General features: G+C 44.8%; 2 protein-coding genes across 6 annotated transcripts in view; both read left to right on the forward strand.

The window, feature by feature from the left end:
* The first annotated feature begins 603 nt into the window (after nt 1–603).
* Nucleotides 604–16024, forward strand: cdc27 (cell division cycle 27). Of its 4 annotated transcripts, none has more exons than XM_059348827.1 (21): nt 604–760; nt 2227–2302; nt 2596–2743; nt 2850–2975; nt 3100–3197; nt 8581–8726; nt 8877–9097; nt 10861–10960; nt 11211–11320; nt 11679–11778; nt 11884–12064; nt 12171–12343; nt 12451–12603; nt 12717–12797; nt 12928–13055; nt 13145–13262; nt 13370–13498; nt 13607–13681; nt 14206–14335; nt 15671–15694; nt 15935–16021. In XM_059348827.1, the coding sequence occupies exons 1-21, from the start codon at nt 734–736 to the stop codon at nt 16012–16014; spliced, it is 2424 nt and encodes an 807-aa protein (XP_059204810.1). In that variant the 5' UTR covers nt 604–733; the 3' UTR covers nt 16015–16021. The 4 variants fall into 4 exon arrangements, with proteins under 4 accessions (XP_059204810.1, XP_059204811.1, XP_059204807.1 ...); XM_059348824.1 differs by lacking the exon at nt 604–760 and adding an exon at nt 990–1055; XM_059348828.1 differs by having other exon boundaries at nt 15671–16024.
* Nucleotides 16025–16916: 892 nt separating this feature from the next.
* The window catches only part of crhr1 (corticotropin releasing hormone receptor 1), a 22281-nt gene continuing 14917 nt past the window's right edge, over nt 16917–24280 (forward strand). The window contains exons 1-4 of one of the 2 annotated variants that reach the window (XM_059348316.1): nt 16917–17113; nt 23482–23572; nt 23726–23776; nt 24161–24280. In XM_059348316.1, the coding sequence (XP_059204299.1) occupies nt 17093–17113; nt 23482–23572; nt 23726–23776; nt 24161–24280 (283 nt within the window). In that variant the 5' untranslated portion in view covers nt 16917–17092. Of the gene's footprint in view, nt 17114–19470; nt 19871–23481; nt 23573–23725; nt 23777–24160 lie in introns of those variants that run through there. The other variant, XM_059348315.1, reaches the window with a different exon arrangement.

Below are 24280 nucleotides of genomic sequence, written 5' to 3' on the forward strand. Positions count from 1 at the left end.
ACAAATGTACCTTTAGTTGTACCAGGCATTAAAGTGAACAAGAAATTGAACAAAAACAATGGTCTCATCTTTTTTTCCGTGAATGTATATCAGGGATGGGCAACTGGCCCGCACCTTCACTTGAAGTGGCCCTCAGTACAACTACATGCATTTGAGCATGAAATCTTAAAAGTGCAGTGTAAAAATGCACAAAATTACTTCTTGCAATTAATGTTGGTCTACTGTTCTTGCACTGAAAAAAAAAAGAAATCACAGTTTGTGGTTATTTTTTATTTGCTTTAAACCTTTTGTATTCTTATTTATACTGTTATACATGCATTTGAGCATGAAATATGTTAAGTTACTGCACTGTAAACTTATTTAAAATTACAGTTTCATCATATATGGTTAAGTGCACGGTCCTATATGTGGCCCTGTGGTAGTGTCGATGAATAATTGTGGCCCCTCCAGCATTTAAGTTGCCCATCCCTGCTGTATATTATTAGGGAGAGGGACGCTTCTCTGTGACGCCACCAGGAGGCGCATCAGCTACTTCGGCTTTTTCCGTGTTCATTCGTTCATCTCCGCCCCAGCCTTCCATCCTCCTCGGTATTCCTCGGCTGCGTTCGGCTGGTAACGGTCGGTGTGTTCAAATTTTCGGCCGCAGCTCCTCCTGGAGACTGGAGTAAAGAAAGAGCGAGAGGAAAGAGGGACAACAGACGAGCGGAGCGGAGAGGAAGAGTCTGGAAGCGGAATGACGGTGCTGCAGGAACCTGTCCAGGTAAAAACACACCTTCAGCTCGTTGTCATGAGCGGGGAGCCGAGTGTTTATGAAGACCGAGCTGCCTTCTCCGTCCCGGCCTCAGCGGCTCGTTCAGTCCGTGGTGTAAGAGCTCTTCCCCCGCCACAGGCCCCGCAGCCCGCCGCCCGCAGCCCAGGACGGTTACCGGTGTTAGTGGTGTTCAGACGGCCGGTCGGTCCCGGGAGGCTCGCTCCGTCCGGCTCGGTCCGAGCCTCCAAACACTATGTTAGCGGCTCTGCTAACGTCAGCCTGGTTAACAGCTCGTATAGCTGAGGTCATGCCAGACTCCTTTTAACAACCTGTCAGTTTAAATGTTCGGTTCGTGTCGGTAACCAAATAACCGAGTTAAACAAGTCTGGAGACTTTTTGTGGTTTGCTTAGCGCCGTTTGTCGCTTCGGCATAAACCGAAAACACGAAGGAAGGAAAATACAAGCTGAATGTGTCTGTTGGTCTGTGGCTCCGCTCACAGTCCACCGCAGCTAACTGTTATTAAAGTTTATATTCTACCAAAACAAACCCGAGTCCGGCTGAATGTATTAATGCCGAACAGACCAGTGGACATGATTTATCGGTTGAATGTCTTTTAACGAGTTGTGTGATTCTGCTGGTTAGCAGGGCGACACTAAACACCGCAGCTCTAATGGACTTCTGTGTTATTAGCGTCGCTAATGCTAACAGTGGCTAACACCGAGCTAACGTTAGCCGAGCGGCTTCAGTCAGCAGAAATGACCCGTAAAGTTAATCAGAGGACATAAACGGCTTTAGTGGGAATATATTCTGTGTGTAGTTAAAGTATTACTCCGGACCAGCCACAGCAAGCTAAACTTCACTAACTGCTGGTTAGCCTCTTGTTGCTAACGCTAACTAACAGCAAGCTACCGGTTAACACGAACAGAGTTAGCATCAGCTGGTTAGCTGCTCGGTCAGCCTGCAGGGAGACATATATTATATATTATTATATTTTATACTATATATATATATATATATATATATATACTGCATATATTATAATATATATTATACAGTCACAGATGCACCAAAACAAACTGTGATGCAGCCAATCAGGTTTTATCAAATGTCAGATACCTAGAAACTCTGTGACACAGGTGATCAGCTGGGTGTAAACTGTATCCAGCTGTTAACCAGGTGACCAGCTGTTTACCTGGTGACTAGCTGGGTGTAAACAGGTGACCAGCTGTTTACCTGGTGATAAGCGGAAAACCAGGTGACCAGCTGTTAACCAGGTGACCAGCTGTTTATGTGTTAACCAGCGGTTTATGTGGTGACCATCTGTTTACCAGGTGACCAACTGTAATGAGAGTGTGATGAGACCTGTCTGTCTCTCTGTCTGTGTGATTAGACCTGTCTGTCTCTCTGTCTGTGTGATTAGACCTGTCTGTCTCTCTGTCTGTGTGATGAGACCTGTCTGTCTCTCTGTCTGCAGGCTGCAGTGTGGCAGGCTCTGAACCACTATGCCTACCTGGACGCTGTTTTCCTCGCAGAGAGACTCTACGCTGAAGGTGACTGTCTTTCTACCTGTCTGTCTCTCAGTGAGGTCAGAGGAGGCGCTCTACCTGTTGGCCACATGTTGACCTGTCGGCCACATGTTGACCTGTCTGTCTGTCTGTCTCTCTACCTGTCTGTCTCTCAGTGAGGTCAGAGGAGGAACTCTACCTGTTGGCCCCTCGTTGACCTGTCTGTCTGCCTCTCTACCTGTCTGGCTCTCAGTTAGGTCAGAGGTGGCGTTCTACCTGTTGGCCAGATGTTGACCTGTCTGTCTGTCTGTCTGTCTCTCTACCTGTCTGTCTCTCAGTGAGGTCAGAGGAGGCGCTCTACCTGTTGGCCACATGTTATTACCGCTCGGGGAAGCCGTATAAAGCGTACCGGCTGCTGAAGGCTCACAGCTGCTCCACGCCACAGGTTCGATTCCTGTTGGCCAAATGCTGCGTCGAACTCAGCAAGTGAGCGTGCACACACTCACACACACACTGAACTATTTCTTTTAAACCTGTTCAGTTGAAACACACAGCTTCTTAATTGTCTGTCTTGCTGCCTGTCTGTCTGCAGGCTGGCTGAGGGAGAACAGGTTCTGATTGGTGGAGTGCTGAATAAACAGAAGAGTCAGGATGACATCATCACAGAGTTTGGAGACTCCGCCTCCTTCACCCTGTCCTTACTGGGACACATTTACTGGTGAGAAACCAGTCCTCCGGTCTGTTAATTGTGTTAGACACACTGATGACTGACCTGTGTCTCTCTCTCTCTCTCTCTCTCTCTCTCTGTCTGTCTGTGCCTGTCTGTCTGTCTGTCTGAGCAGTAAGACAGACCGTGTTGCTAAAGGTGCAGAATGTTTCCAGAAAAGTTTAACTCTCAACCCGTTCCTCTGGTCGCCTTTTCAGAACCTCTGTCACCTAGGTAACACACACACACACACACACACACACACACACACACACACACACACACACACATACACACGTGGACAAAATTGTTGGTACCCCTCGGTTAATGAAAGAAAAACCCACAATGGTCACAGAAATAACTTAAACCTGACAAATGTAATAATAAATAAAAATTCTATGAAAATGAACAAATGAAAATCCAACATTGATTTTGAACTGTGGTTCAACAGAATTATTTAAAAAAACAGGCCTGGACAAAAATAATGGTACCCCTAGAAAAGACTGAAAATAATGTGACCAAAGGGACATTTTAAATCAAGGTGTGTCCACTAATTAGCATCACAGGTGTCTACAATCTTTAGGGATGGGTACCTTTCACATTTTTACCGATACGGTACCGATACCCGGTACCTGGGAATCGGTACCGGTACTCAACGGTACCAATTTTCGGTACTTTTGCGTTTGTTTATGTGGTAATAAATGTTAATTAGTTTAATAATAAGATCTAATTTTTTCAATTCAACATATTTATTTCTCAAAATATAAACTTTAAAAAATATATCAAAACAATATAAAATCCAGGATGAGCAGTGCTTTATTGTTGAGTGAACGTGCATTTTGTAACATGAAGGTTGCGGTGTTATCAAAGAATGCAGAGGAGCGCTCTCAGGTTGCAAGTGCACAGAGGAGAAAGAAAAAAAAGGTTGCAAAGTTGATTTGTTGTGATGACGTCGTAGCTGTGCGGCGCAGCACCGGTCAGACAGTATTGTGGGCATGGCATGGTTGGAATAAACAAAGTTGAGTCGGGCTGCTCTGTGCACATATCGAGGATGACGCAAGAGTCCAAGGGATTTAATTTCAGCGAGGCAGTTTGGAGTAAAGTGGCAGGTAATATTCCTGAGTTGAAGAGCGGAGTATTAGCGGAGGACCAGGGATGCAGGAGCTAGCTGCTAGCTGTTAATGACTGGTCTACAGAAGAATGGAGAGAGCAAACGGAGTAAGGAAGGTCCAATCTGGAGGCAGACGAAGGCCAAGCCCGGGTAGAGACATTGGAGAGATAGCAGCTGGCGGCTAGCAGGCCTAGAGCCGGGCTGTTCGTCTCTGCGCCGGGATGGAAGAGGGCAGCAGCTAGTGGCCGCGGTGAGCAGACAGGACCAGACGAGGAGGTAAATTAAAAAATAAAAAATACTGCGATCGTCAGCACGCTTGTTAATCAAAGACGTCAAATGAAAACAGTTTGAAATCAATGATCAGTTTAAAGTTAACGCCGTTTAGGTACCGAAACATGGTACCGTTTGATTTTACATGAAACAGTACTCGGTAGTACCGACGGAATTCGGTCGGTACCTATAAAAGTACCGAATTCGGTACCCATCCCTAACAATCTTGTAATCCTTCCTACATAGGCCTATACAGTCGAGGTCAAAATTATTAGCCCCCCTGGAATGATGGAACATTTTCCTCAAATACTTTCCCAATATTAAACATTATTATACACTATTATATTAAATATAAAACTTGATATTATCAAACATTCACCACTGCTTTTAGTAGCTTTTGGTACATTTTGGAATATAAAATAATATTTTAAGCTTGCTTTATATCAACTATAGTGAAAAATGGGGTGGTCAAAAACATTAGCCCCCTTGATTAAATGGTCATTAAAATGTGAGTTACTGCTTTCAAAACACACTTAATTAACCAATCAGCTTTCAAACCACACCTGTGCAGTCAATTGGCTAATTAAGAACACCTGAACATTCAATCAGCATAAAAGGAGTGCAAGGAACAAGGCACTTGAATACATCATTGAGGGGGAATTGCTTCAGCCACCATGCCTAAGACAAAAGAACTTAGCCTTGACCTCAGAAAAAAAATAGTGGAGGCCCACGGTAAAGAGCAAGGCTATACTACTATTTCAAAATGCTTCATTGTCCCGAGAACAACCGTACATTGCATCATTGCAAAGTACAAGAACACAAACTCTATGACAAACCAACCTGGGCTTGGACGTAAGAGAAAGATATCAAGATCTCTTGAGAGGAAACTAGTCAGAGATGTCAGCAAGAACCCCCAGACAACTGTGAAGACGATTGTTGCAGACCTGGCCTCTTCTGGAGTTGATGTGTTAAGGAGCACAGTTGAGAGGGCTCTCCATCGTGGTAGGCTTCAGGGCCATCATCCAAGAAGAACCCCTTTACTGAAAAAACGGCACATCCAAGCCAGACTGAAGTTTACCCATGACAATTTGAAAGGTAAAGAAAAGTTTTGGAAGACTGTGCTTTGGTCTGATGAGACTAAACTGGAACTGTTTGGGTACATGGATGTTGCTTATGTTTGGCGAAGAAAGGGAGAGGCCCTCAACCCTAAGTACACAGTTCCCACAGTTAAACATGGTGGTGGGAGCATCATGCTGTGGGGCTGTTTTGCAGCCTCAGGCACAGGGAGCCTTGTTCGGGTGCATGTAGGCCTGGGACGATAACAAATTTTGCTGGACGATATATTGTCCCACAAATTATTGCAGATAAACGATATTATTGTCAACATGATAATATATCATAATAATGCACACCCTTTCAAATACAATACACTTTTATTTCTCAGTGTTTTTTACCATTGTAATTGTAATTTTAAGAACGTTTAAATATCCTAAATAAATAAAACAAACATTTTTTGTGTTGACTGTCGGGACGAAGGCTCTGCATCTCCAGGTGCAGTTTTTTTCCCCAGCTGGGAAAACTGGGTCGGGTGGTTCTGCTTTAGATGGGCATGCAAGTTTGTTGTGGTGGCTTTTTTTGTTGCCACCACTTTTGAACAAATTCGGCATACGTGTGTTGATGGGCTCACCTTTTTCATTCGGTTTGAAACCGACATATTCCCACACCGGGGCTGTGGCATTTGGCTTTGCAATCATCTTTTTTCCTCGCGTTGCTCCGCACGAGGCTCACCTGCTGCACTCTGTGTGTAGCCAATGCTAGCGGCCCAGCCTTCCCCACAGAGACAAAGAGACTGGATGACTGACAGGAGGGTTCACTCCGCTCATTCTGCTATGGAACAAAAGCGCCCAGGTGCTGAGATCGAGCACAGAGTGAACCCTCTTGTCATCCAGCCTGCTTGGAGGCAACAGACGAGGAAAACAAACACGCATGCGCATGGCGATATATCGAGGCCGGCAAAATTATTGAGTTCATTTAATTTATCGTGCAATTAATTGATTTATTGATTATCGGCCCAGGCCTAGGTGCATGGCATCATGAGAAAAGGAAATTATGTTGACATTTTGAGGGATAATATCTGCTTGTAGTCTATCCTTAGGTCGTCGGTGGGTCTCTCAACAAGACAATGACCCAAAACACACCTCAAAATTGGTTCAACAGTTTCTTAAGGATACCATAACCAAGGTCCTGGAGTGGCTTGCACAGATCCCAGACCCAATCCTGTTGAGAATCTGTGGTGGGTTCTCAAAGTGAATGTCTATGCTCGGAGACCACGCAATTTGGACCAGCTGGAACAATTTGCAATGGAAGAATGGGCCAAAATCCCTCAGGATACCTGTGCCAACCTAGTAAAGAAGTATCCTAAGAGGTTGTTGTCAGTTGTGGCTCAGAAAGGGTACACTACTATTAACGGCCAGGGGGCTAATCATTTTGCCTTTTTTGTTTCAACTCATTGTATAAAAAATCCTTATCAAACTTAGTGAACATTTTCTCTGTAGTGTATTGTTAACAAACACATGTTGTTAATGGCCATTTCCATTGAGAAATCAAGAGTTTTGTTCAATTTCATGAGGGGGGATAATAATTTTGACCGCGACTGTATATAGGGCTACAGGTAGTCACTGTGCTGTTTGGTGACATGGTGTGTACCACACTCAACATGGACCAGAGGAAGTGAAGGAAAGAGTTGTCTCAGGAGATTAGAAAGAAAATTATAGACAAGCATGTTAAAGATAAAGGCTATAAGACCATCTCCAAGCAGCTTGATGTTCCTGTGACTACAGTTGCACATATTATTCAGAAATTTAGGATCCATGGGACTGTAGCCAACCTTGTGGCCGCAAGAGGAAAATTGATGACAAATCAAAGAGACGGATAATACAAATGGTAACAAAAGAGCCCAGAAAAACTTCTAAAGAGATTAAAGGTGAACTTCAAGCTCAAGGAACATCAGTGTCAGATCGCACCATCCGTCGTTGTTTGAGCCAAAGTGGACTTAATGGGAGACGACCAAGGAGGACACCATTGTTGAAAACAAATCATAAAAAAGCCAGACTGGAATTTGCCAAACTACATGTTACAAGCCACAAAGCTTCTGGGAGAATGTCCTATGGACAGGTGAGACAAAAATTGAACTTTTTGCCAAGGCACATCAGCTCTATGTTCACAGGTGGAAAAATGAAGCATATCAAGAAAAGAACACTGTCCCTACTGTGAAACATGGAGGAGGCTCTGTTATGTTCTGGGGCTGCTTTGCTGCATCTGGCACAGGGTGTCTTGAATCTGTGCAGGGTACAATGTAATCTCAAGACTATCAAGGGATTCTAGAGAGAAATGTGCTGGACAGTGTCAGAAAGCTTGGTCTCAGTCACAGGTCATGGGTCTTGCAACAGGATAATGACCCAAAACTCACAGCTAAAAACACCCAAAATGGCTTAGAGGAAAACATTGGACCATTCTAAAGTGGCCTTCTATGAGCCCTGACCTAAATCCTATTGAGCATCTTTGGAAGGAGCTGAAACATGCTGTCTGGAAAAGGCACCCTTCAAACCTGAGACAACTGGAGCAGTTTGCTCATGAGGAGAGGGCCAAAATACCTGCTGAGAGGTGCAGTCTCATTGACAGTTACAGGAATCATTTAATTGCAGTGATTGCCTCAAAAGGTTGTGCAACGAAATATTAAGTTAAGGGTACAATCATTTTTGTCGAAGTCTGTTTCATGAGTTTATTTCTTAAAATAATTATGTTGAAGCATGGTTGAAAAGCAATGTCAGACTTTCATAGAATTTTTATTTATTATTACTTTTGTCAGATTCAAGTTATTTCTGTGACCATTGTGAGTTTTTCTTTCATTAACCAAGGGGTACCAACAGTTTTGTCCACGTGTGTGTGTGTATACACACCTGGCTAGGTGAGTCCTCAGACTCAGAAAGATGTTTTATTTGCAGCTCTGCAAAAAAAACAGTAAAGTCAGAAATTAATAAAAACAATTTTTTAAAATAAATAATAATATGATTGTTCTCCTCCATAAAAGGAACGTTTCACACATGATCCAGGATTAATTCAGTTACAGTAAAATCAGATAGTTTCCACCAAGTGAGAGTTTCAAAGAACCTGTATTATCTGATGACCTTATCATGTGATCATGTGATTTATCTGTCTACCTGTTCTGTGTTCCAGGAGAGAAACCAGATCCAGATCAGGTCTTTAGGTTGTCCTCTCTACAGACCTCCTCTATAGCACCGCCCCCACCCTCCGTTAGCCCCGCCCAGAACCCCTCCCACCGCCTAGACACCGCCCTCATGGAGACGCCCCAGGACACACTGGTAAGGAAAACACCCTGATTACCATGTAGGGACTGGTAATCAGATTACTCTAGGGCTGATCACATTACTGAGGTGGTGTTAGTCTGATCACCAGATTAAACAATCCGATTACAGATGTGTTAGTCTGATCACCAGTGTTGTTTTTTGCAGGAGCTGAATCGTTTGAATCTAGAATCGTCTAACGGGAAGCTGACGTCTGATTTGTCAGTTTCCTACATTGACTCCTCGCTCATCTCTCCGGAGACCGGCACCCTGTTGGGTAACACGGTTTCCATGGCATCAGCTGGCTCTTTATTGGCTAAACAAAACAAGCCGAAGAGTGGGCGGAGTTTACTGGGAGGACCTGCAGCTCTCAGCCCACTAACGCCCAGGTGAGTCACTAAACTGGGACCCACAGAGAAGTCCTACTTGGGTTATAGTGTGTTTGGATGGGCGTCTTTTCAAATGTTAAGAGTTTAGAGTGTGGAAGTGTTTACAACATCATGATCTGAGGAAATTAAGTTCATTGTCATGCTCTTATGTCTCATATGTTCCTTCAGGAATTTAACCACTTTTTTAACTGGAGAATCAATACAAATGTTAAAACTCCTCCAGAATCCCACATTCAGATACCAAAACCGTGAAAAGCTCCAGAGAAACATCCAAGTAAAGAGAAGACTCATGGGAACCCATAGAACCTGATTTATTCATATCTAGAGGTCAGAGGGCCACTTTAAAAAGGCATGGCCATTTTATTCCTTTCTATAAATTAGCCTAATCCTCTGTAATACTGATTCAAAACATCAGATAGCAGTAGACATATGCTATGCTATGGTAGCTAGCTCAGTGTTGCTCATGTTAGCTAGCGTTTACTGTAATTAGGATCTTATTACTGTCGCTATTAGAGGTATTCACAGTTAACTAAAGCTGGTGACATAAAGGTATCACGAGAGTTCAGCTCATGTATTAAAGTTCAAAAACTGTAATTATTTCATCAACTTACCAGAGAATGTCTGAAACTCTAAAAGATGGAACTGTCCAGTGTCTGGAACTGAACTGTCCAGTGTTTTGGAACTGTCCAGTGTCTGGAACTGTCCAGTGTTTTTGGAACTGTCCAGTGTTTTGGAACTGTCCAATGTTTGGAACTCTCCAGTGTTTTGGAACTGTCCAACGTTTTGGAACTGTCCAATCTCTGGAACTTTTCAGTGTCTGGAAATTTTCAATGTCTGGAACTTTTCAGTGTCTGGAACTGTCCGATCTTTGGAAATGACCGTTCGCAAGAGCTCCGGTATCTGCTAAACCCGAGGCTAATGTATGGGGTTAAAACACTATATGATTTGAAAGATAAAATTAGACTCTAGTTTCACACCACTTAATGAATTGGAAACATAACTTGATCATTTATGTCAGTAGTTAATGTGAAATGTTGACAGAATGTTAGCCAATAGCTGGCCGATGTTGGATACAGTGACACTAGCTATTAGCACTGTACAGCCTTGTATTATGTTAAGCTCCTAGCAACATTGCTAGCTAACTTAGCATGCTAATTTTACAGACGGTGTCATTAACATTAGTTTGTTGGAATAGTTCGGCACTAGTAGTGGTAGAACACTAGTTGACAGGAACCATAGCTGTTAAATCTATTTTGGGTTTATTTCAGCTAACAGCTAGCATCGTTAGTTAGCTAATGTTAGCTAGCAGCTTACCTTGGAGCAGACGTTTGTGAGTCTGTTGATCTCTGAGATATTAAGTTGGAGTCTCCCTCACTGTTTAATCCACATCCAGCAGCTCCTCTGTTTTTTTGAGTTCTGGAACTCCTCTCTGAACTCTGAGGTACCTGGTGTCAGACCGGTTTACCTTGTTGCTCAGAGCTCGAAGCTTGATGGACCTTCTTCTCTTAGTAACAGTTGCTACGGTGTGATTGGACGAGGAGTGTTCAGGGGAGGAGCTTATCGAATAGTCAATTGTCCAATGTTTGGAACTGTCCAATGTAGTTCCGCCTCTGAGGGTGTTTTAACTATCTATGGCACCTGAATTAACTCATTATCAGTTACAAAATATAAACGCTACAGTAACCACTACTGTGTGTGTGTGTGTGTGTGTGTGTGTGTGTTTGTGTGTGTGTGTGTGTGTGTGTGTGTGTGTGTGTGTGTAGTTTTGGCATCCTGCCCCTGGAGCCCAGCCCTGGAGACCCTGCGTATCTACAGAATTATTCAGCCACGATGGAAACACAATCGACGGCGCCCAACAAGAAGGTAGCGTCCTGCTGAAACTCTGATTCTGTGTGAACTGTTCGTGTCACAAGGACGATGTTTCAGTTTAAACATCGTTCTGAAGGTCCAGTCAGTTTGTTGAACTGGTGGATTTTCAGACTGAAAATACAAAATTAGAAAGTTGACTAACCATAAAGTGACGTCATAACTCACTCAGGCCACGGTGCCCATGACAACCAGGATCTAACAGGTCACCTATCTGTCTGTCTCCTCACCTGTCTGTCTGTCTCAGTCTGTCTCCAGGATCAGTCAGTCTAAATCTGTCTTCAGTCAGAGTGGAAACAGCAGAGACGTTCTCCCCATCCCTTTCAACCAATCACAGAGCTCCGCCCCTCACACCAGGTAACTATCGTAATCAATCATAGAGCTCCCTGCCGAAGGGTCCAGATGATCTGGTACTGTGAGTCCTGGTCAGGTACCTGTGGGCAGAGAGTCTGCGAGCTCCGTGATCAGTTCAGACATGTTTAATATTCAAGACCACTTTCGCAACTTGCATGCTGCCAGTGTTTCCCACCGGGGCCCAAACCATCTAGGGGGGTCCGGGGGCTCCAACCATAGAGGGGGGTCGGGGTCCCAACCCTTTAGGGGGTCAGGGGGCCCCAACCATCTAGCGCGGTCCGGGGCGTGCTGTTACCGCCAGCTGAGTGTTGCCGCTGAATTCATAACTGTCTGTCTGTCTGATGACCTGCCTGTCTTTCAGTGGCTCCCCTCAGGTCCTCAGTCCCAGTATGTCTGGTCCTCCAAACGTTCAGCCCAGAAGGAGCTCCAGACTGTTTACTAGTGCCAGCTCTACTGCCAAGGTACTACTACAGTAATACTGCAGTATTTCAGCACTGTACTGCTAAAGAATACCCCAGCTGTAAAGTACTGCAGTATTCATCGGGAGCGTCTGTCTGTGTCTGCAGGAGAACAGTAAGAAGTTGAAGATGAAGTTTCCCACAAAGATCCCGAACAGAAAAACTAAATGTAAATCAGCAAAAACGTCAAACAGCAGCAACCTGAACGAGAGTCTGGACATCCTGAGACTCGACCCGAGTCTGAGCCTGCCCGAGTCCAAGATCCCCCAGTACCAGAGAGCTGCAGCAGGTAATACTACTCAAACTACAAAATACTGCAGTACCAGAGAGCTTCATCAGGTAATACTACTGATATTACAAAATTCAGAGCAAAGACGTGGCGTTGTGTCTCTCAGACAGCGTGATGGCGTTGCTGCGGGAGCTCGGCCGCGGCTACCAGGCGCTCTGCTCCTACAACTGCAAAGACGCCATCAGTGTCTTGACGGCGCTCCCACCGCAGCACTACAACACAGGCTGGGTCCTCACACACATCGGCAGGGCCTACTTTGAACTGGCCGAGTACACACAGGTAACTCACCTGACACACAGGTAACTCACCTGACACACAGGTGACGTGTAGCTGAGTCAGTGAGCAACCTGATTGACTCAGGTAAGTGATGATGCGTCTACCTGCAGGCGGAGCGTCTGTTCAGCGAGGTGCGACGGATCGAGTCGTACCGGGTGGAAGGGATGGAGATTTACTCGACCACGCTGTGGCACCTGCAGAAAGACGTTGCTCTGTCGGCCCTGTCCAAAGACCTGACCGACATGGACAAGAACTGTCCCGAGGTAAGACCTGCACCTGTCCAACACCTGTCTGACTGACCACCTGTCTGTCTCTCTGGGACAGTCTGTTCTCTGGTACCACCTGTCTGTCTCTCTGACCACTTCTCTGTCTCCAGGCCTGGTGTGTAGCAGGAAACTGTTTCAGTCTGCAGAGGGAGCATGACATCGCCATCAAGTTCTTCCAGAGAGCGATCCAGGTAAGCTGCTGTTACCATCGTTACTGAGCTGTGGTAGAGCTACAGGTCGTCTCACCTGTCTGTCTGTCTGTCTGTCTGTCTGTCTGTCTGTCTGTCTGTCTGTCTGTCTGTCTGTCTGTTTGTCTCCAAGGTGGATCCGGGCTTTGCATATGCATACACTCTTTTGGGTCACGAGTTTGTCCTGACGGAGGAGCTGGACCGAGCGCTCGCCTGTTTCCGGAACGCCATCAGAGTCAACAACCGACACTACAATGCATGGTAACCATGGTAACCATGAAGTGTACACACAGACAGATTTTCTGAGTGTCTCTGAGTGTGTGTTTGTGTGTGTGTGTGTGTGTGTGCAGGTACGGTCTGGGGATGATTTACTACAAACAAGAGAAGTTCAACTTGGCTGAAATCCACTTTAAGAAAGCTCTGAGCATCAACCCACAGAGCTCTGTGCTGCTCTGCCACATCGGAGTGGTACGTTAGCATGTAGCATCCTCCATCTGTAACAGCTGCTCTGTTAGCAAGTAGCATAGCATGTAGCATCCTCCATCTGTAACGTGTGTGTGTGTGTGTGTGTGTAGGTGCAGCATGCTTTGAAGAAGTCTGATGCGGCTTTAGAAACTCTGAACAGAGCAATCGGAATCGACCCCAAAAACCCGCTCTGCAAGTTCCACCGAGCCTCCATCCTGTTCGCCAACGACAAGTACAAGGTAATCATACTGATCAATATCGTACGGATCAATTCGTCTTTATAAAGGTTAGCGACTCACAGTACTGTAACCATGACCTGTCTGTCTCCCTGACCTGTCTGTCTGCAGGCTGCTCTTCAGGAGTTGGAGGAGTTGAAGCAGATCGTGCCCAAAGAGTCTCTGGTTTACTTCCTTATAGGAAAGGTAACGTCAGCTGAGTTTAACTCCATCATGTGTTTTAACTGCATGTTCTCCTGAGTGAACGGGACTATGGATCAATATTCAGGAAAATCTGTACCACCAATTTCCACCCAAGTAGAGCTGTGTGTGACAATATAAATAGTTATTCCAACAAAAGAATCAACAGATTTATGGTTCACACAGTTACAGATTTATTAAAGGTTGGAAACAAAAAACTGACTCTGGATCAGCTGTTCAGTCTGAAGTCTCAGAAAAGTGACATTTATAACTACATCAACAGTGGAGACAATAGTAACTATATAAACAGTGCAGACAGTAGTAACTACATAAATGGTGGAGACAGTAGTAACCACACAAATGGTGGAGATAGTAGTAACTACATAAATGGTGGAGACGGTAGTAACTATATAAACGGTGGAGACAGTAGTAACTACATAAATGGTGGAGACAGTATATATACACAGTTGTAATGTACTGGTGAACCAGTTGATCTCATCTCTCTGAACCTGTCTGTCTGTCTCTCTCAGGTCTATAAGAAGCTGGGTCAGACTCACCTGGCTCTGATGAACTTCAGCTGGGCGATGGATCTGGATCCTAAAGGAGCAAACAACCAGATCAAAGAAGCCATCGACAAGAGATACCTGCCAGAGGACGAAGGTGAGACAGGTTTACATCAGTCAGTGTGACAGGTTTACATCAGTCAGTGTGACAGGTTTACATCAGTCAGTGTGACAGGTTTACATCAGTCAGTGTGACAGGTTTACATCAGTCAGTGTGACAGGTTTACATCAGTCAGTGTGACAGGTTTACATCAGTCGTTGAGACAGGTTTACATCAGTCGTTGAGACAGGTTTACATCAGTCGTTGAGACAGGTTTACATCAGTCAGTGTGACAGGTTTACATCAGTCAGTGTGACAGGTTTACATCAGTCAGTGTGACAGGTTTACATCAGTCGTTGAGACAGGTTTACATCAGTCGTTGAGACAGGTTTACATCAGTCGTTGAGACAGGTTTACATCAGTCGTTGAGACAGGTTTCCATCAGTCGCTGAGACAGGTTTACATCAGTCGTTGAGACAGGTTTACATCAGTCGCTGAGACAGGTTTACATCAGTCGCTGAGACAGGTTTACATCAGTCGTTGAGACAGGTTTACATCAGTCAGTGTGACAGGTTTACATCAGTCAGTGTGACAGGTTTACATCAGTCGTTGAGACAGGTTTACATCAGTCGTTGAGACAGGTTTACATCAGTCGCTGAGACAGGTTTACATCAGTCGCTGAGACAGGTTTACATCAGTCGTTGAGACAGGTTTACATCAGTCAGTGTGACAGGTTTACATCAGTCAGTGTGACAGGTTTACATCAGTCGTTGAGACAGGTTTACATCAGTCGCTGAGACAGGTTTACATCAGTCGCTGAGACAGGTTTACATCAGTCGCTGAGACAGGTTTACATCAGTCGCTGAGACAGGTTTACATCAGTCGCTGAGACAGGTTTACATCAGTCGCTGAGACAGGTTTACATCAGTCGCTGAGACAGGTTTACATCAGTCGCTGAGACAGGTTTACATCAGTCGTTGAGACAGGTTTACATTAGTCAGTGTGACAGGTTTACATCAGTCAGTGTGACAGGTTTACATCAGTCAGTGTGACAGGTTTACATCAGTCAGTGTGACAGGTTTACATCAGTCGTTGAGACAGGTTTACATCAGTCGTTGAGACAGGTTTACATCAGTCGCTGAGACAGGTTTACATCAGTCGCTGAGACAGGTTTACATCAGTCGCTGAGACAGGTTTACATCAGTCAGTGAGACAGGTTTACATCAGTCAGTGAGACAGGTTTACATCAGTCGCTGAGACAGGTTTACATCAGTCAGTGAGACAGGTTTACATCAGTCAGTGAGATAGGTTTACATCAGTTAGTGAGATGCGTTCAGCTACAGATCCGACTAATTTTAACATGCCTGTTTGTCTGTCTCTCCAACTGTCTAGCTGCCGAGGTGGATGATAGTCAGGACAGCAGCATCATGACGGACGCTGACGACACGCAGCTCCACACGGCTGAAAGCGATGATGTCCTTTAACCCCGCCCCCTCAATGTGACCCCGCCCCCTGCTCGAGCCAAGCCCTGCCCTGCCCTGATTGGCTGGAGGAGTACTGTTGCTAGGCAACATTCTGACGGACAGATCTTCATTTAAGCTCCGCCCCAGCCCTCCTCCCTGTTGTGTGATTGGCTGAAAGAGACTGCTGCTGCCCTGAAGCCCGCCCTCTGCTTGTCCTCTGACATCACAGCTGTTTTTTATGTTTTTATCATCGTTATGGAAATAAATCAATAAAAACATGTAAACCCCGCCCACCGCTGTCTGTCTACTTCCTGCTAACCGCCAATCAGAGCAGTTTTGCAACGATTGGACTAGGTGAGTGAATTACACCTGTAACAGGTGATTATACAGTAGTGTTCAAAATAATAGCAGTCCAATGTGACTAACCTAATCCAGGTTTTTAGTATATTTTTTATTGCTACATGGCAAACAAGGTAGATTCTCAGAAAACCAACAAGACCCAGTATTTGTGATATGCACGCTCTTAAGGCTGTGCAATTGGGCAATTAGTTGAAAGGGGTGTGTTCAAAAATATAGCAGTGTCTGCTGTTGACTTAACAAACTCAAAACTATTTTGTACAAACTTTTTTGTTTCTAGGATTTAGCAATCCTGTGAATCACTAAACTAATATTTAGTTGTATGACCACAGTTTTTTATAACTGAAAGAACACTACTGTACCTATAACAGGTGATTATACCTGGAAGAGGTGAGAACACGTGTTCGTTTTCAGCTGACAAACATGTCATCAAGTAGAGGTGAGTAGATAGAAATGAGAATTCACAGATTCTGTATAATTGATGAAATATTTAAAATCTCTGCAGTTCATATTCTGTCCACAAGAGAGCAGCAGAGACATTTTTATACTCGTCTGCCTGTCCGTCCGTCTGTCTGTCTGTCTTTCTGTCAACATAAACTACAGTCATTTCTTCTGGAGGAGGAAACAGGAGCGTATTTTATAAAATATATCAATATAAATAATAAATATTAGATTTAGAATTTTAGAGAAACCCCCCCCCCCCACCCCCCCACACACACACACACTGCTCTCTGATCTCTGATTGGCTCTCGCTCTGCAGCAGCCTCCTCACTGGCAGCATGCGCTGCTCTGGTCCGTCAGAGTCCCGGTGAGACCGCAGTGATCAGACCCGGACCGGACAGACCCGCTCGGCGTTCCGGACTGTTTGTCCTCCTGTGCTCGGCTTGCCTCGGCTCATGGATCGGACCGACATAATGCGGGACTCAGGGCTGTGAACGGCAGGACGGGCGCGTGCATGAGCGCGCGCGACTGTTCGCATGAATGAACGACAGAGATGTTAAAACTACTGAGACAGGTGAGAGAGTGAAAGAGAGAGAGAGAGAGAGAGAGATGGTCGTTAATAAAGTTTCTGTGACATGGTTGGTCCAGCAGCAGGAGGCGGGTCTTCGCTATCAGCTGATTCTGCTCTTTATTGAATTTTTTTTTATCCATAAATTGATTTATTGATTTGATTTGATCCAGATGAAGACATTAGAACCAGAAGTGGTTCCTGCAGTTTCTGTCTCCACCAGGAAATCCGATACCTGCAGGTGTGAATTCATTAGGGAGGGGCTACCTTGTGATTGACAGGTCGTTGCCTCAGGACATTGTGTGAACTTTGACCTTTTCATTTCATCAAAGTTAACAAGAACATTTTAAAAACTCTGAACTACAGAAGCTAACAGAGCTAGCATCACAGATAACACAGCGATTTACCAGCTCCAGATCCGTTCAGCACATGCTCAGACTACATGCAGGTAGACAGGTGAAGGCGACAGGTAAATATTAGGGTTGTGAACCATTAACGGATGCGACCGGATATTCGGTTTAACAAGTGAGAAATATGGCTGCATCGGTAGCAGCTCCTCAATCAGTACAAATCAGCCATGAATTCCTAGATGGATCGGTGGTAGAGTCATGAATCGGTTGTAGAGTCGTGAATCGGTTGAAGAGTCATGGATCGGCTTCACACACTTACAGTTTGTGTCAGCGTCTCTAAAACAATGTGAGAGAGCTGAAGCTGAAGTGTTTTCTCTGTCTAACAAACACCTGCACATGAATAACAACCTGCATTCTGTATTTATTCTGTGAACTGTGTCCTGGCCAGGGGCACAGCAATCCCTTTAAATTATATTTTTATTATTATTATTTGTGTCTGTAAATAGACGATACTGGTGATAAATTAATTATTAAATATCCCAGAACATGATTGCGTTGTGTTTTATCAGGTTAGATTAATAAGGTAAAATGTAAATGATGTCACTCATATCAAACCTGCACTCAGGAATGATCAGCCTCAGGTGGGACTGATGAGAATGACAAACAATGTAAAACTGTTTCTTGCTGACAGACTCGCTACAGTTTTTTTTAATATATATATATCCATAATAAATCTGAACAGGGGAAATAACAGATCATGAAAGGAAAAAAGCTTCTGGAACATTTTTTCTTTCCAATTTTATGGACAGCACTTATATAGCTTTTATCCAAAGTGCTTCATACTATAGACTGCGCTCATTCACCCGTTCACACACCCATTCATACTGGTGGCAGAGGCTGTCCTACAACGGTGCCACCTGACACCATTGAGAATTCATTCACACACAGCAGCATCGGAAGCCATTTGGGGTTCAGTATCTTGCTCAGGGGTACTTCATGATGTAGGCTGCCATGGTCGGATCAAACCACTGACCCTCCGATCAGTGGGCGACCACTCTATCAACTGATCCACAGCCGCCCCATTATGAATGTAGAAAGATGTTTGTGGTCTTTTTGGTGTTCAGAGACAATAAAGCAGATTTTTACCTACATGGCGAATCAGAAGATAAATAAAATATAAAACTTATGGATGACACACTATAAAATATCTACAACAAATATTAACTGTAGAATCAGACAAATCGTATCGTTCTTACAATGTATCTATTCGTATCGAATCGGTCTGTAATTAAAAGTATATTGTTTTTTAATCGTATTGTAACCTGTGTAACTAGATGAATCGAATCGTTTATTTCAGAGAGATGTGCAACCCTAGTAAACACCTGGACGTGTGTTTAGGTCGGGGCGAGACAATGACACTGATAGAGAGAGAGAGGTGATTATAACTGTAGAGGGAGTTCACCAACACACACACCCACCCACACACACACACACACACAGACTGCTAACTGCTGTTGCTAACTGCTAGCTGCTAACTGTAGCGATGGTGTCCATCACAGGTTAGCGTTAGCGCCCCTGTGTTCTGATTGGTGAGATCCAGTGACAGACGGGCTCCTTCACAATAAAAGCCTCCTAAAAGCCCAGAAGTTATTATTCATCATCACACCTCCAGGTGACAGATTTAAACGACAGTGACTCACCTGAGACACCTGCTGCATCATCACACCTGTTTTTATTACTCAGTAATTTAAAACATAAAGTTATTTACATCATGTTCTTTATTTTGTTTTTCTTGTTTATAGTTATTTACATCATGTTCTTTATGTTGCTGTTGTTGTTTATTTTTAGACAAGCTGTTCTGTGTCTGAGTCTCTGCAGCCAGTTTCATCTCACACACAAACATCAGATTCTAAAGAGACGTGAACCAGCCAGGTGTGTGTGTGTGTGTGTGTGTGTGTGTGTGTGTGTGTGTATGCATGCGTGTGTGTGTGCATGCGTGCATGTGTGTGTGTGTGTGTGTGTGTGTGTCATGCTGTGTGAATAATGAATCATGAATATTTAGCAGCTGATTAATGATCTCTGACTAAGTGGTGAATTAATGAACGATCAGCGACAGTAAAGATTATTTTAATATCATGTTTAACACTTACAGAACACCACCTGTCTGTCTGTCTGTGCACCTGCCTGTCTGTCTGTCTGTCTGTTTAGTCATTAGTCAGGCTGAGGACCAGATTTAAGAAGAAAGGGGACTCGTCGGGTCAAGTGTGAATCATTTAAAGCTATTGAGAATATCCGTAGGTTAATACTTTATTTGGTTCATTCTGACTATATATGACAATATATCTACACCATTGTAGATTATGCACGACATGTTTTTGCAATGCACATCGCAAGCATTCCAGCAGACCACAAGGTAAGTAACGCTTGTCCTTCACCATTAATGGAGCCAACTCCGTGCATGCAATCAGATAGGCAGAGGCCATTAACTGACAGCTAATAGAGAGTCTTTGTCACTAGGGCAACGACTTGGCCAAGCAAACTTCTAGTGCTTCAGCTGGTATGTATCTGCAAACTAACGTAAAACATCAAGAGCTAGCACAACTTGGTCTGATTGTATTGTTATTTTGTTGTTGTTGCTATTAATGTTCACCAGTTGCTAGCTCACTATCAGATATCCTTACTTTCTAATAGTCCTTTGCGATAGTGGTGTTAAGTCGGTGGAAGTGAATAATGAGAAAGCAAGGAAAGGTTTCTTTCAGAAATCTGCCAGCGCTAATCGCTTTTGAAGAAGACATTAATGTGGAAGAGGATGCACTGATTCTGGCCAAGGCTGCCAAAATTGTGTGGTGTGATATGTTTAACTTTAATGGGTTCAAATTTAATGCCTCATTCCCCTCTGAATGCCAGCAGAACTCCGTTCCCACCAGTCTCAAGTTCCTGCTGAACATGGTGCTGGTCGGAGCCGTCCTGAAAGATCAGAGCTCCACTGACTCCCAGGCTTGCCTTACTGTCTCACAGACCATTCTGTTTAATTGTAAAAAGAGGGCCCCAAATGCCAAATCTCTGCATTCATTGGAGTGCGAACCACCTTTGCCCCTTTACATAGGACTAAGTGTCCACACGCAGACCAGATCAATGACATTGATTGCACAGCTGTACGAGTTGGGCCTCAGTGTAAGCTATGATCGTGTTGTGGAACTGGAGAATCAGCTGGCTACTGCCGTCTGTGAGAAAATTGCAAAGAATGGTATTGTTTGTCCTGCTCAACTTTGTAAAGGGCTCTTTACTGTGAGTGCCTTAGACAACCTTGATCATAACCCATCAAGTACCACAGCTAAAGGGTCCTTCCATGGCACAGGCATCAGTCTCTTTCAGTTCCCCTCCAAGTCAAATGTGGGACACTTCCAGGATGGAATAGGCACGCCTTTGCCAGAACGCTGTTGCCTGACCACTTCATCACTGTGCCAACAGTAGCACTCAAGAAGGCCAATGTGGCTGTTCCCAAACCACCTAATCCAATTAAAGCTTTCGAGGGAAACCTGGGTAGAGCACATATGAAAGAGAAGTATTGGCTTGAGCATTCACTCAAGCTGATCGAAAAGGAGGAGTTATACAAGGGAGACATTGTGGCCTGGTCAGCCTACCATGCATCTCTACATGTTGTATCAGATGATTTACAGCCCGCTCTCACACAGCTCTTGCCACTGTTCTATGAGAAGGCTGCTACAGCTTCCATGATAAAGCATGGGATGGATGTACAGCGAGAAGCCACACATTTTCTGAATCCAGGACAGATCCCAGTAATGGCTGTGGATACACCATTGTATGCTAGCCTGGCTAACACCAGACCAAATCTCATTTGAGATTTGGTCTGGACACCTGCCGTTCATTTCTCCGTAGAGGAGGTGTGGTTTACGATCCTCCAGAGCCGTTTATTGGGCGCTTAGAATGTCTATCAAAAGCGTCTGTAGGTAGCTCTTAGCCAATCGTATCAGTTATACCAGATGACGTAGTAGAGCAACAGAAATGGATGTTTGTTGTGTGTGTGTCTGTGAGAGAGTGTTGCTTGCTGCTTTGCTTCTCCAGTTCTCGCTTTCTGCAAGATTATTTATTTTCACGCTTTATTCCCCCTCATGTCCTTCAGCCACACACATCCACTGATTTTATGGGCAATAAACAAGCTACTGCAGGTCTCTCGGCGGGTCTGCTGTCCCCCGGCTCGTAGCCAGATCACCGGCGGTGACCGGCGGTCTCGCCGGCTCGGCGCTACGAGCCGGCGGTAGCGCCGCTAGCCTGCGCTACCGGTGATCTGGCTACGAGCCGGGGGACAGTGGAGCCGCTGAGAGACCCGCAGTAGCTTGTTTATTGCCCATAAAATCAGTGGATGTGTGTGGCTGAAGGACATGAGGGGGAATAAGGCGTGAAAATAAATAATCTTGCAGAAAGCGAGAATCACGCGTCATCGTCTTGCCGTCCCTCCCCGCTCTGTGATTGGACCCCTAAAACAGGGCTAAGAAACTGGCTTGGTTGCCAGACCGTCTGGAGGTTCGAAATTAAATTTGAGCGCGCAAGGCAGTCTGGGTATACCTTGCCCACATCCATTCGTGAGGAATTTGAAGAACATGGTCATTGGGTTGTTCCCAAGACTAGAAACAGTTTCTCAAGCATACCAATAGACCAGGCACATGAACAGAATAACGATCTGGTGAAGGGTTCTGGGGGTGCAGTGGGACTCACTGAGAATCCCGCAGCATTTGAGAAGATTGGATGATTGCCGGGCCTGAACAAGCATGACTGAGAGATGAAATAGTTTGAGTAGGAGTATATTTTAGAAGGAACAACAACACCATGAAGAAGAAATGTCAACACAGAAGACATTCGAAGAGCAAACACTAGCTCTGGTGCACAGCAAAAGTAGGATGAACAACCCATTCCTAGATGATACCCCTGAGCTTCTAAGTCTGGACAGACGGAATATGATCAACAAGTCTGTGGTTAACACAGTCCGCACTGTGGAATCAGTGGGCAGAAACCAGTATAACAAGTACCACATGACAGTGGTCAGGGACCGCACACACTCAATTCCCTGAGCCCATCAAAAAGAACTCACTGCCTCTCTTCAGATTTCCAACAGCCAAGACCAAGACCAAGCAAGAAGGGCAGATCTCAATTTTGAAGAATGATGTGGCACTCTTCTCCCATTTATTTATAGTCATGCAACAGAGAGAGGGGGACATGAGCACCTTCTTTAAGGTGTGAAAACCATCCATACCCTCCCTCTCTATCTGACAGAGGGAAACTACAGCTGGGAAAGAAGTCAGATTTACTTACTGTTGGAGTGGAGTGCACTTATATAGTGCTTTTATCCAAAGCGCTTTACACTACAGACTGTGGCTACAGACTCATTCACCCGTTCACACACACATTCATACTGGTGGCTGATGCTACCCTACAACGGTGCCACCTGCCACCATTGGGAATTCATTCACACACCGATCAACGCAGCATTGGGAGCCATTTGGGGTTCAGTATCTTGCCCAAGGATACTTCGACACTTGCCATGGTTGCCAGGCTGCCATGGTCAGGGATCGAACCACGACCTTCTGATCAGTGGGCGACTGCTCTGCCAACTGAGCCACAGCCTCCTGTTCTGAAAAGGAAGACACAACAGGAACCTCCAGGTATTTTTGATGTCAAAGTACTTGATGGAGCAGCTATAATGCACTTTATGTCCACTACCAACATTACCACAATTGATGAATATGCCAGTTGTGTCTTTGTTCCCAACATCACTACATCACAACAGTTGGAGACCTCCGAGCATTTGGGAAAAAAAGTGATGCTTTTGTCCAGCAAGTTCCCTTTATTTAGCTCAGCTTCCTGACTACATGTTATTAGGAGTGAAATCAGTGAGTTCATGAAAACAAACCTACCCAATTGTATGAATACATGTTGTAGTCTTCTCACAGTATTCTACTGGGCAGTCTCACTTTGTAAACTCAGACTCTAATAATCTGTCTTCAGGTCGTGTGTGTGTGTGTGCTGCTGAGTGGGAACGTTTCTCCGGCGGAGTTAACCTGTGAGATGCTGATCCACCTGTCGACCAACCTGACAGGTAGCCTGTCTGTCTGTCTGTCTGTCTGTCTGTCTGTCTGTCTGTCTGTCTGTCTGTCTGTCTGCCTGTCTTCCTGTCTTTGATTTTGACTCTGATTTTAGCAGGAGCCAGACATGTCAAAAGTGAAGATAATATTTTCTCTCTGTGTCTCAGCGAGGACATTGGCATTCCTGAACCAGACGTTCTCCGCCAGGAACTACTCAGGTTCGTCCTGCAGAATATAAATCATTAAAAAAAACAAGAACTAGAGGTTAAAGCTCTGTGGACAAACAAGAGAGAGTTATCAGCCGACTCTGTCCAGGAGTCAGACTGATTCCCGGTTAGAAAGGGAACGGTTGGTTAGCATGCAAGACCCTGAGTCAGCAGAACTCACATTCAGTTAAGTGTTAACCCTTAACCCAGGCTAACCCTGACTGTGCTGTGTCAGCTGCGGTGCTTTTACTGTGACGGAGCTCAGGGTCTTTTATTATGACACATAACATACAACTTTTTTTTTCTGTCAAGAAAATATGTTTTCCTTTGGTCATATAAAGTCTGTCTGTCTGCCGGTCTCTCCTGTGACCTGTCTGTCTGCCTGTCTGTCTGCAGGTCTGTCCTGTGACCTGTCTGTGGATGGAATTGGGACCTGTTGGCCTCGTAGTGCAGCAGGAGTTCTGGTCTCCAGACCCTGTCCTGAACAGTTCAATGGCATCCACTACAACACCACCA

This window comes from Centropristis striata, chromosome 13 (genome assembly GCF_030273125.1).
Source record: "Centropristis striata isolate RG_2023a ecotype Rhode Island chromosome 13, C.striata_1.0, whole genome shotgun sequence".
Taxonomy (NCBI): Eukaryota; Metazoa; Chordata; class Actinopteri; order Perciformes; family Serranidae; genus Centropristis; species Centropristis striata.

What these genes read in the sequence shown, in the direction of transcription:
- cdc27 (XM_059348824.1), top strand. Translation starts at nt 1,005, where the DNA reads ATGTTAGCGGCTCTGCTAACGTCAGCCTGGTTAACAGCTCGTATAGCT. An exon ending in AGAGAGACTCTACGCTGAAG is followed by an intron (nt 2,303 to 2,595) that starts GTGACTGTCTTT and finishes TCTGTCTCTCAG; the next exon opens with TGAGGTCAGAGGAGGCGCTC. An exon ending in AGACGCCCCAGGACACACTG is followed by an intron (nt 8,727 to 8,876) that starts GTAAGGAAAACA and finishes TGTTTTTTGCAG; the next exon opens with GAGCTGAATCGTTTGAATCT.